The sequence below is a fragment of the Microplitis mediator genome, chromosome 3 (genome assembly GCF_029852145.1).
Source record: "Microplitis mediator isolate UGA2020A chromosome 3, iyMicMedi2.1, whole genome shotgun sequence".
Lineage (NCBI taxonomy): Eukaryota > Metazoa > Arthropoda > Insecta > Hymenoptera > Braconidae > Microplitis > Microplitis mediator.
In genome coordinates, this window is record NC_079971.1 from 17,222,798 (window position 1) to 17,236,336 (window position 13,539).

Sequence of the window (13,539 nt, forward strand, 5' to 3'; positions counted from 1 at the left end):
CCCTGTCTGTAACTGTTGCCAGGTCCTTATTGAAAACCAAACAATCAGGTATTGAAAGTAACGTCTCGTTTAAACCTAACCTAACACGTGCCCAGCAAAATCATCTCAAAGCACTGCGTCTTGAATTCGAAACCTTAACCAAAAAGGGTGACAGTAACAAAACAATTAAATACATCAATGGTATTCCAAAAATAGTTAATAAGCAGACTTTTCGGGCACCAAAAGAAAAGCATAAAGAAACACAACTTGCTCGTCTATAACCAGAACAGTAGAGGGTTAAACCAATAAATTAAAAAATTTTTTAACCTCTTCCGCAAGCCACAATGGGAATATAATCTGTATTAGTGGATCTTGGTTGAACTCATCTATCTCAGACGGTGAAGTAATTGACAGGTCATATGTTATATTCAGAAGAGACAGAGATAGCCTAACGAGTAATTATAAGCGCGGTGGTGGAGTATTCATAGCGGTAAAACGTGACATCTCAGCCGAACTGCTAGCAATTGTAAACAATGATATCGAACAAGTATTTGTTAAAATAAAATGTATGGAAAGTGATATCATATGAGGTTGTATTTCCATACCTCCACTATCTTATCCAGATACTTATTACAATCACGCTGCGACAATATCGTACGTAAGAGCTAAACATCGTAATGGTAAATTATTAATTACAGGTGATTACAATCTCCCCAGCAGCTACCCGCAAACAGATCGCGAGAATCTTCTATACAGAGAAATGCCCTTATCTGGATGTCAACAATATAATGAGGTCTGTAACGTAAATGATCGCACCCTAGATCTGTGTTCCAGTAGCACAGACATAAAAATTTGGAAAATCCAAAAGTGCACGACTCATAAGGCTCATTTATCATAAAATAATAAAATGATAATAAAAAAATGGCGGGAAGCATGAGTAAATTTAAAATATACACAATTTTCTTTCATCAAAATTTGTTGTGTTTTTTTTTTTTTTAATTATGTTAGTATTTGTTTGTTAATTATAAAAGAACCTACTCGAAATGTCTCGATTAATAACAAAAAAAAATGTATGTAAATAAAAAAAAAAAAAAAAAAAAAAAAAAATTGAATTGAAAAAATTCAGGCTTACCAATTAGCAATAAAAAACAGCTGTACTAGGACGGTAATGCGCAAGCGCCCCTGGTGGAATAAATGTACGTATAATGTATAGATATATCACCATCCATGTTAATTTCACATAGATATATATAGATATTAGGGTGGCGCAAAAAAACCGACTTTTTTTTTTCTATCTCGCATGAAAATTTGTTGGTTTACGATGTTTTAAGAAGCCTCTCCACAAATCAGCTCGATAAAAAATTTTTAAGAGGTCGCTCACGAATTTTGAAAATATCAAAAATGATCGAAATTCGGATTTTTATTAAAAATTTTTTTTTCTCGTGGCAGCAATAGTTTATATTTGTAAAATCATGACTATGCTGAAAATTTCAGTCCAAAATTTAAATATTTAAACGGCGCTCAAGAATTTCGTATATTAACTGATAATATGTAACTAATAGTTTGAATTAGTTTTTATAACTCAATTATTGTCATTTCACTTAAATATAACTTTTGCATAACCAAAAATATACAGAACAGTCTTAAACAATAAAATTTGGTAAGTTTTGAATAGGCGAAAAAACCTACAAATTGGATTAAAAAATAAAAAAGTATGTAAATAACTTATTATTTCTATTTATCGGGTTATATTTTCATTCATTGTCATGCAAATTGATGGTGAAAAAATCGAGAAGCTTTATTATTAATATTTAAGGGTCGCTTAAAAACGTCTAAGAGACTGCGCTTGGAAACATTCAAAATTCTTGAGCACCGTTTAAATATTTAAATTTTGGGCTGAAATTTTCAGCATAGTCATAAATTTACAAATATAAACTATTGCTGCCACGAGAAAAAAAATATTTTTTAAATAAAAATTCGAATTTCGATCATTTTTGATATTTTCAAACTTCGTGAGCGACCTCTTAAAAATTTTTTATCGAGCTGATTTGTGGAGAGGCTTCTTAAAACATCGTAAACCATCAAATTTTCATGCAAGATGGAAAAAAAAAATAGTCGGTTTTTTTGCGCCACCCTAATAGATACAGTTATACAGCCTTTTTTATTCTTTTACTAATTGTAATTAAACGACACTGGTTACCTAACCATTTGCAATAGGAGACCTACAAATCTCTCAAAGAATTTGAAAAGAAAAAAAAATTTGATTCAATTACTGGATTTTTTTGCAAGTTATCATGTATACGGGATTCGTACATGACGGAAAGGAAACTTCTTTCAACTATTTTGATTTTTTTTTCGGTTTTATTGGACTAAATAAAATTTTTGAAAAGTATGGAATTAATCTCCATTAAATTGTCTTCAAAATAGTATGTAAAATATCTTAATTGCGTGAACTAACAAGGGTATATTAATTGAAATAGTAGCCGAAGTGAGGCGAAAAAAATTTTTCGATCGTAAAGCACACTCTGATGCTTCGCATCATGAGTCGTGCAATAGTGGAGAGTACATCAGCAATCATTGACAAAGACGAACATCATCCACCACTAAGTATTAGTTTTGACATTAAAACTAGTCTCAAGATACATGGTGCACCACTTATGCCTTCGAAAAAGATGACTATGTTGAACTTAACCGTTTCTTCCTATGAACTAACTGGATCGAACTATATGAACTGGATTCTCTAGATGGCAAAGTTAGCTGATTTTACAGTAAAATTAATGAGGCAATCACTCAATTTGTTCCAGTACACACAAACAAAGTAAATAATTATCCCTGCTGGTTTTTCAAAAAGCAAATAAATATAATAAAACTCAAAAAAGAAGCGCATGCGAAGTACAAAAAATCACGTTCCAAAGCATCATACAATAATTTCTGCAAATTAAGATTTGAATGCAAAAGAATTAGTGCAAAATGCTGTGACGATTACATATCAAAAGTCGAGGGAAAGATAAAAACTGATGCTAGTCAATTTTGGAAATTTATCAAGAGCAAGAAGCGCAATGATCTAGATATCCCATCTTCAATGTTCTGGGAAGAAAAGACGGCCAACAATGGCAGTGAAGTAAGCGATCTCTTCGCCTCGTTTTTTAAAAATATTTTTGCCACAGATTCTGACAGCACTTTATCCGCACCTGTGACCCAGGCTGAAGAAAAATCAACTTATCAAGATGTTAACTTGTCTGAACTTGATGTTTGTTTTGATGACGTCTTCGAACAGCTGCGGAATCAAGATGAAAAAAAAGGACCTGGATCTGACGGAGTGCCTAACTTGTTTTTCAAAAGCTGTGCAGCTGGACTCACTGAACTTATAACCCATATTTTTTTTAAATCACTAAAGTCTGGTATTTTTCCATCAGACCGGAAGACCTCATGTATTAGTTCAATACATAAAGCAGGCTCTAGATCTTCTGTATCCAACTACAGACCAGTCTGTATCCAGCCGTCCATCTCCAAACTGTTTGAAAACTTATTTTACCTCATATAGCGGTTTCATTTAAAAACATTATATCTACAAAGCAGCACAGATTCTTCGGTGGGTGATCCACTGCGAAAAACCTATATCTATATGTTAGCTACATACTTAACGCATTAAACCAATGCACGGATGTTCACGCGATCTACACAGATTTCAGCAAGGCTTTTAATATGATCGATCATGAAATCTTTGTCAGTAAGCTAAGCCGATACGGTGTAAATACATACTTGTTAGGTAGACATTTGAAAGTACGTGTCGACGGCCACGTTTCAAATGAATATAAGGTGACTTTTGGTATCCTCCAAGGGTCACATTTAGGGCCAATTTTATTCAGCATCTTCATCAATGATATAGGCAACGACTTGGAATCAGAATACTTGCTGTATGCTGATGACCTAAAAATATTCAGAAGAAGAACCAGTGGTGATGACATCGGCATCGTTCAACGAGATATTGAAATACTCAGTAGGTGGCGTGAGGAAAATAAGCTTAAACTGAACATAAAGAAATGTGTAGCTATGTCTTTCTCCCGTTCATCATACCCGTGGCCTGCAGTGTACCAACTAAATAAACAACTCGTGGAAGTTACATCAACTAAAGATCTAGGTGTCATTTTTGATAAAAAGTTGAGTTTCTCAAGTCACGTAGATAAAATAACTTCACAAGCATACAAGATTCTCGGATTCATACTGAGGTCGGGAAGAGGATTCAGGGACTCTCATACGTTAGTTCGACTTTTCTCAGCTCTCGTCCACCTGATACGTAAGTACTGCTCTATAATTTGGTCACCCTACACCAATCTTCTTGTCAACAAGGTGGAAAAAACACAAATCAAGGTTTGCAAGTATATAACATTCTATATGCGAACTAAAGGATTAAATATAAAAGTCGAAGAAGTGTATGATCAATTTAAGATCAATAAACTTTCCTACGGAAGAGAAGTCGCTGATTTTCTATTTTTCTCCAAAAACATAAATGGCCACATTGACTCCCCAGAAATTTTAGAACGATTTGGTCTTGTCTGCAATAAATCAGATTTAAGATCATACAGGTTGTTGCGTACAACTCAATTATGAAAAATCTATGTGCACTATGGACTGAGGAACAGGATAGCGAATTCAGTTAACGATTATTGTGCTTCCATAAATTTTTTTGGTGATTCTTTATCATGTTTTTCAACAAAAATAAAAAATATTGTACCACGTCACTAATATAAAACATTAATATAAAATAGTGTGTTATATTATATCCTCGTTCTGTGCAGTTAATGATTAAACACTACTTCTGTAATAGTTAAAAAAGATGTATAAAGGTGTAAATAAATAAATAAATGAATAATGCGTATCAGAAGTATTCTCAATGAGGCTTACAAAGGAACCTAGACACTCAAAAGACTTCAAACTCATTAACCAAACGAATTTTTCACTTGAAATACCTTCATTTATTCTATACTCATAAAGAGGATATATAATTTAGCTTCCACTCATTATTTTAATCCTTGACATTAAAAAAAATTCTTTATAATTTTCTTATTTCAATTATTTCTTAAATATTAGATAGAATAAATTTTATTCAATAGCAACTATCCCGGAAATTGAGATTTTGTTGTTATACGTATTGCTAGCAAGGATATATTGGTGAGTGTTATATAAATCTATCAGTTATATTTCTAATAATAAATTATTCAACAATCACCTGAAGGAATCATAACACCGGCCCACAAAAAAAGTGGTCTGTACTTTTGACATCCTAAACATAAGAGAAAAAAAATGTGTCAATTGAATAATAATTATCCCACACATTTTCCCACACGATTTCCCACACAATTTCCCACACATTGTCCCACACAATTTCCCATACATTATCCCAAAATGTGTGGAATAATGTGTGGGAAAATGTGTGGCTGAATGTGGGGGAAAATTTGTCGGATAATGTGTTGCTGAATGTGTGGGATAATATGTGGCTGAATCTGTGGGATAATGTGTACACAGTAAAAAATATTGTGTAAAATCAACACAGTTTGTGTGTTAAAAACGGTTGACACGAAATTTGTGTTGAAATTTCGACACAAACTTTGTGTAACTCCTTTTTAACACACAGATTATGTTGAAATATCGTCACAAGAGGGCGCAAAGAATTTTACAGTAACACACAAAATATGTTAATAAAGAGTGTATAACACATTTTTTATGTTATAAAATAAAGTGACACAAACTTTGTGTTAGTTTAACACACTACAATTTTTAACACAAACTGTTTTCGACACAAATACACAATATTTTTTACTGTGCAGAAAAATGTGTGGGGAAATGTGTGGGATATCGTGTGGGAAAATGTGTGCGATAATGTGTGGCTGAATATGTCGGATAATGTGTGGGGAAAATGAGTGGGATAATGTGTAGCCGAATGTGCGGCTGAATATGTGGGATAATTATTATTGAATTGACACATATCATTTTTTCTCTTACGTTTAGGACGTCAGAATGTTCATCGTGATTTACGTATTGGATTTATTTTCTTTCGTTGAACAGTTCTGTCTGATTCAATCGTTTGAATTTATTATTTTCGAATAACTCTGATTTTTATGGCAGGTTCTTTTGTTAGCTTCTAGCATAACCATGTCTTTGTTTTTCTATGCAAGATTAAAAATTTTTTTTGTTATCAACAAAAACGTTCTGTAAGTAAAGCTTCTGTCGACTTTGATCGATTACTGGATAAAGATTTTTCTCATGCCGTAAACTAAATCAACCAAATAAAATAATTCGATCTTTTCTGAATCGTCTGGTCACAAAGTTTATATGAAAATGTTAATCATTAATTATGAAAATAATTATTTAATTTAATTAACACAAAAAAATACTAGCCTAACAGCTGCTTCATGTACCGACGTGATCTGCGCATATCCATAGTGGGGAGAAGTTGCGCGCGTTGCCATGAGCTATTTAAAAGTCCAATTCTAAATGATTAGGAAATTAATAATTTTTGTGAAATTAAGTTTTTTTTTTAAATATTACTACAATATTTTTCAATAATGCTATCAATTGTAATATAAAATTTTCATTAATAAATTGAATTTATAGTATGAAAATAAATAATTGCCTGAAATAAAATTATTCGCGCACTTTGAATTTTAAATAAGTCATGGTGACGCGCACGACTTTTCCCCACTATGAATATGCGCAGACCACGTCGGTACATAGAGCAGCGGTTAGGCTAGTATTTTTTTGTGTTGATAAGATTAAATAATTATTTTCATAATTAATAATTAACATTTTCATATAAACTTTGTGACCAAACGATTCAGAAAAGATTGAATTATTTTATTTGGTACATTTAGTTTACTGCATGAGAAAAATCTTTATCCAGTATTCGATTAAAGTCGACAGAGGCTTTACTTGCAAAACGCTTTTGTTAATAACAGAAAAAATTACAACTTTTTTTGCTAGGTTTTTGTACCGTAAGATTTATCACATTTTTCTCTATTTTATTTGATTTCTTATTTTCGTATGGCAATTTTTGCCCACAAAGTTTCGTAGTAGGGGAAGTAGACTAGTTGCTAATGAGGGTGGGTCTTTGCTTTGCAAGAACCCCAGCCCACTGCTCTGTCCAAGTAAATAAAAATTTTGTTGGAGGTCAGCCTAAGCCAGGGTTCATTCCGCAAATTCCGGTGGCTGCTGGTAAAAATCGCGAAGACAAAAAGCGATTTTTCTTAAAAATATTGATAATATGTTGCCTATATTGCACTATACATATTTTCGATGAAATCACAGTGTCTCCTGATTGCCAAGCCATAACAAACTGTCAATTTATCTATCAACTAACCAGTGAGCTTACATTTCCGCCAAGTACTTTTTATTCGATTTTTTCCGCTTTTATCTACAGTTTCACTATTTTTTTTACATACTCGCGGATTTTTATGATCTGTTTGTCTCATAAGGATGCTTGACAGAGGGGTTGAAGCTTATGGCACAAGTTTCACACTTATTACACAGTATAACGATTTTAAAACCAAGTTCTCGTTGTGAATCTGTTTCAAATTTGACTTTTCTGTCATTTGATTTTGATTTTACAAATTCACTTATTGCTGCAAACACTGTTACAAAATTAAAAATTCTATGTTCAATCGAAGAATCACGGGCATCTAAAATCTCGTTCTGCAATTAAATTTTTTTTCGGACGCACTGAAACTACTCTCATCCGTCTCAGATGTTTTTGAATTGAAAACATTTCTCCTCTTTCTACATTTTGATATTCGCATTTCGCAGATGTTCTTTTATTTTTAGAATACTTGCAGAGCATTTCGATTAGGGTTTAAATCAAATTTGATTTAAAACGCAAAACTATCTGCAAAAAGTTGAAATTAAACGCATAACTTTACAACGTAGCAGAACTGTTTGAAATGACCAAATTCCATTATTCCTATAAGGTAAGTAAATTTAGCATTCAGGGACAAAATTAACTTATTATGATGACATTTTTTACTTGCGACGACAATGAAAAGGAAAAACACAGGTGCTGCGTGCTATAGAGCCAGCTGCTAATTAGTTTACCTTTGCCTACTTTCTACTGTTCCAAAATGTCCTTACAAATATGCGTATTTCTCTAAAAATATTTACCGAATCGATTTAAAATTTTAAGGGAATATACTCAAATATATGTACTTTCCAAAAATGCATAGTTTTTTTCTTTTTTTTTTTTTTTTTTCATTTTAACTAACGTATAACCCCTCAAAACTATCCCATGATAGTGAGTGCTCGGAAAGATGAGGCTAACCTTACTCAACAGAGTAATTAAAAGTTCTATGTCTTCACTCTTAAATTAGTAACAGTTCAGCTGCGTTAGGTATCGATGCTGCAGATCGTGTTAATATTATGTATAGTTGAATAATAATTAGAAATCCCCAATAAAATTATTCATCTCTATTGATTATTAGTGTGGTTGTATTAACAAGAGTTCGCTCAATTGTTTTTTCATCTTGTTATAGAAGCGTTGCATGACCCTCTTGCGTTTTAGTTTTGCATCAGTTTTCAAAGTACGTGAATTTTGAAATAACAGTTTTATGAAAAGTTATAATTATTCGATTTGATTCTGCAATTTATATGAACGATCGTAATTGTCAAACCTCAAAATGATACACAGATTGTTTTTTTCATGAATTCTGAAACATGTTTTGAATATTCTTACTGACTATGTAGATATTATCTTCATCGCTTCATAATAGTAAGTGATAAGCTACTATCTAATTAAATTTGAAGTTTATACATGTGAGAGTTTGAGAAAAAACTAGATAAATACAAAGATACTGAAGAACGACAATCATTTGTAATTTATAATCACGTATGATCATTTGTAGTCATGTCTAATTATGTATGAACATATATGATCATATTTAAATATTTTTCTTGAAATTTTTGAAAATTCACATTAAATTTAAAAAAACGAACACAATTTACATTAATTTTATTCGATTTAAAACTGACGTTTTTTACACCTTAAACAAAATTTTTTTCTGATAATAATAAATGACTAGTATTACGTTATTAATTATGATTAAATGAATAAAAATATTTTGTAATCAAAAAAACAATTTGAAAACAGCAGTATAGCAAAATTGAGTATTAGCACCAACCTGTACTGTAGCGTGAATCATCTTGAATTTTATAAAAATCAGTAAGTTCTCGCCCAGAGCACAATGGCGTATCAACTTGAGTAGTAGAATTAAAAAGTGAATGATCTACTTCATACCCTTGGCGTTCTTTCGAATAATCTACCATTGGCTCAAAGCGATGACCCCATAAAATTTCGTGAGGTAAATAACTGGATCTTGCTTGAGTAGTTTGTCCAGTGGATTCAATTGTGCCTTCAAGAATAACAACAACTTCGAATCTTTCTGTCAGCATATCTTCGGCTGACATATCATAGAATGGTGAGTCAGCGTTGATTTGATGAATTATCGTCATAGGCCAAATAAAGAAGATATTGCTATTTTTACCATCTGTACCAACATTCAATTCTTCTTGATTGAGAGTAAGTATTTCTCCTTCTTTAGTTGTCGTAGATCGGATTACTTGTGCCCTTACGGTGGCACCAATTATATGAGATTTCCTCATATCAGCAACTCGAAACATGAAACAAAGTTCACCATCTCGCTGACAGATTACTGCGTTTCGTGAAAATAATAATGTCTGTGTGCGTTGTTTTGGTCTGCTCATTTTAGCAAATACAATACCAACCATAAATGATTGAATCATGACACCAGCAATACTCTGAATGCACATTACAAATATTGCTTCAGGGCATTCTTCCGTTGTCGATCGGCTACCATATCCAATAGTGTGTTGAGTTTCAACCGAGAATAAGAAACAACTGGTGAACGAAAAAATATTGTAAATACATGGTGTCCAATTATTCTTAGCTTGAAAGGGAGGTAAATGGTTTTTTTCAAAGTCCCCATGAGTAAAGGCTATAAGCCACCAAATGACTGCAAAACCAAGCCAAGATAAAACGAAACTTAGCGTAAAACAGAGTAATGTCCAACGCCATTGTGTGTCAACAAGTGTCGTGAAAATATCTTGAAGAAAACGCAACGATCTGCGAGATATTCGAGATTGTAGGACGTTGCAATCACCATTTTTGAATACTGCTCGTCTACGAGATCTCCTTATTGGCCCTGTTCTGTAGCGGCTCCTGAAATATAATAGCAACCTATATTAAAAAGTTCATGAAAGTAAAACTCCATAAAATATTGATGTCTTTTTGTTTATATGGATATTTATGACGAAGTATTTTATGAACTCATGTGAATTGTAAGATAAGTATTCAGATTTCTGTACTTTAAAATCTCTATTTTTTAATGGATTTCGTGTAGATATTAAAAGTATAAGAAGCACATTTCCAAAATACTGATTGTGAATCATTTTGTAACTTCAGGTGAAAGACTGATTTGAGGAACGAGGTCTAGTTAGTAGTTTCTTAGTGATAAATTTCATTGAAATTGTAGTTACTTGATCAATCTAGCATAAAATATTTGTTGTTTCGACTGTATCATCGACTGGGATGATCGAAGCAACTGCTGAGGCCACTAACATTAGGGAGTCTAGGAGGCCATAGTTTCATCTAATATCAAAACATCTGAGGAAACAAGATTATTTACCAGAGCGTGTCTCTATTCAAATAATACCAGATCTCGACGTTTGAGACTCCTAGGAAGCCATCCTGACTATTCTCACGAGGATTTCCGATTATACGCATGTGTATACGTACGTACGTAGTCTGTATGTATGTATGTATGTATGTATGTATGTACGACTGTATTTAAATATTCAGTAATTTTTGAACGCATGACTCGATTTCGATCTCCAAGGTAGCATTCGACATGGCTTATCAGTTCCTACGAGCTGTGAAAAATTGAGCTTAATCGGTACAGTGCGTCCGGGGATATTTCGAAATTACAATTTTTTCAAAAATGTTTTTTTTTTGATAACTTGTAATGTGCTGGATGGATTAATTCCAAAATCTAATTAGCTCTGAAACTTCATAAGCCGCGTCGAATTCCACCTCAACCATCAAAATCGGATTGTTCGTTCAAAAGAAACTGTAAACAAAAGAATTAAAATGATAATTTTTTTTTTTAATTTTTTTGGGAATTTCTCAATAACGACAAGATTAATCAATTTAAAAATATAATCAGCTCTAGAAATTAATGAAACGCGTCGATTGCCACCTCAACCGTCTCAATCGCTTAATTTGTTTGAGAAAATCATCGGAGAAAGAAATAATAAAAAAGGTTTTTTGCGAATATTTTCAAAACGACTGAACTAATCATTTCCAAAATTCAATTAGTTCAAAAACTGAACGAATCGCGCTGATTGCTATATTGAACATCAAAATCCATCAATTAGTTCAAAAGATATCAACGACGAAGAGTTGAAGTTATAACATTTTATGTCATGTCCAGACATGATCATATCTAATTTCAGACCTGATCATGCTTGAAAAGACATGGTTATGTCTGAACATTTTTTTTGTGAGTATAGATTGGTATTAATCATATTTTTTTCAACTTAAATTATTGCGAAATATTTATGAATCATCAAAAACTGCGGAAAAAAAAAGAAAAAGTGGGTTAAAAAATCGAAAATATCCGAATTCCATCTCGACTAAAAGCTAAAAAAATTTGTTTTGAGTTGAAAAAGTAAAAAAAAAAGTTCGAATTTTAAAATATTTTCTTCCGAAAACTACGTTTCAAGACGAACAAAATGACCCCCATCACGTTCAGATTATGATGAAATGATCGGGAGTAATGATTTTTTTAAACTTACCACTCCATTATTTTTTTTAATTCTCAAAAATTCCTATCTTAAGAACTTTTGGAGATTAAGCGCTAAAAATATACTGGTAAACGTCTTTTGATACATACAAAAAGATGTCAAAAATTCAGCTAAATAAAAATAGTATATTACATACCCAGGCCAGTAAAATAAGAAAAGTCTCAGATTACATGTAATTATTGACCGAGGCGAAGCCGAGGCTGACAAACATGTGGTCTGAGGCTTTCTTTTTTATTGGCCGAGGTGCTTATACTATTTTTCTGCTTAACGGAGCCGGAAAGTTGCAACTTCGTTCAGGGCAGTGGCAGAAAGTATGATTTTTAACATCATGTAATTTGATATAGAATGACCCATATGTAGGTGTACAAACAAGCGTTAAGGAATTTACACAAGATGGCCTCATTAGTATGAAATCGAATCAGATCATCTTGTACTTATATTCATGTTAAGGCGTCCCCATTTTCTTCTAATAATCAGTATGTGTCATTTCGCTCGTGTAAACAACTTGCATTCTTTGTGTTTTGACTATGTCAACTGTTGTGCCAACAAAATAACATTTGGGGGAAGCGTTGCTTTTTTGCCTCAGCTTGAAGAAAAGTGTAACTGAAGGACATTACTTGCTATGTGAAGCATATGGGGAACATGCTCCATCAATAAAAACAATGTGAATATTAGTTCTAGCGTTTCTAAAGTGGCGTTTTGGACACTTTTGACAAAGAACGTGAACACAAATGATAAAAATTAGCGCATGTGCTATTCTTCCCACAAACAGAGGCTAGAATTCAAACTTTCAGATGCAGATCTGGTGAAAAATTGTATACACAACGCGGAAGAAGGTAGGATGTTTTAATCCGCGTGTTTGCCAGCCTTACCTTCGGCTCAGTTAGGCAATTATACATGTGGACTGGAATGTCCTACTTTCCTCCCTAGATGAGTATTATACTATTTTTCATTACTTTGAAATCATCTTCCATCAAGGCATTACTACTTGAACCAAAAATTTAAAGTTCTTAGAACAATAATAAGACGTTTTTAGTTGAAGACAAGTAGTCTTGCTTGAAGAGTTCGATAGTGTCTATTGATGATAATATAGTTTCGGGTCAAGACACAAGAGTTATCCATCGAAGATATAAAATCTTTAGAGCCAAGAATATAAAAATCAAGACAAGAATTTCTTGAAGTAAGATAACTAGCTCTCTTCAAAAATAAATTCTTGGGTCAAGAAAAAATTTCAAGATCAAGTATGATTTTCATGTCTTTTGGTCCGCTGAATCCAAATCTGAAGTTCATTCAACCATAAGCCTTTTTAAGTAAATTGCAAAAAACCCATGAAAATTGCGGAAAGTAGCAAAAAATTGCAGTTAATGTGATAAAATGAATTCTATAGAGTTAGATTAATAGATCAATCATGATTTTTAAAGATATATATGGGTCATTCCACCAAATAAAATTATTTTTACGGGGCGAACCTCGTCGATTCGGGTCAAACTTTGTGGAGTCGTTCTATATATTAAAAAAAAAATTCTCTGAAAATTTGAGCCTTTTATATGCAGCTGTTTCAAAGTTATGATTTTTTGGAATTTTTAAAAATTTTTGTTTTCACCTTTTTCATTAATTTTTTTTAAGGAAAATTTTTTTTTTTAAAAATGAGCACTTAACAGTTTTTCGTAGGAAAAATTTTCAGCTTTCCAATAA

The 13,539-nt window shown here is 32.5% G+C and overlaps 2 protein-coding genes across 6 annotated transcripts in view; one reads left to right on the forward strand and one right to left on the reverse strand.

Moving 5' to 3' along the window:
- Window positions 1–13,539, forward strand: part of LOC130666101 (uncharacterized) — an 83,068-nt gene that overhangs the window by 52,524 nt on the left and 17,005 nt on the right. The window lies entirely within an intron of this gene.
- Window positions 1–13,539, reverse strand: part of LOC130666103 (G protein-activated inward rectifier potassium channel 3-like) — an 81,735-nt gene that overhangs the window by 3,534 nt on the left and 64,662 nt on the right. For all 5 annotated transcript variants that reach the window (XM_057466790.1, XM_057466789.1, XM_057466788.1 and 2 more), the window contains one exon: window positions 9,144–10,201. In XM_057466790.1, coding sequence (XP_057322773.1) covers window positions 9,144–10,201 — 1,058 coding nt within the window. The remainder of the gene's footprint in view (window positions 1–9,143; window positions 10,202–13,539) is intronic.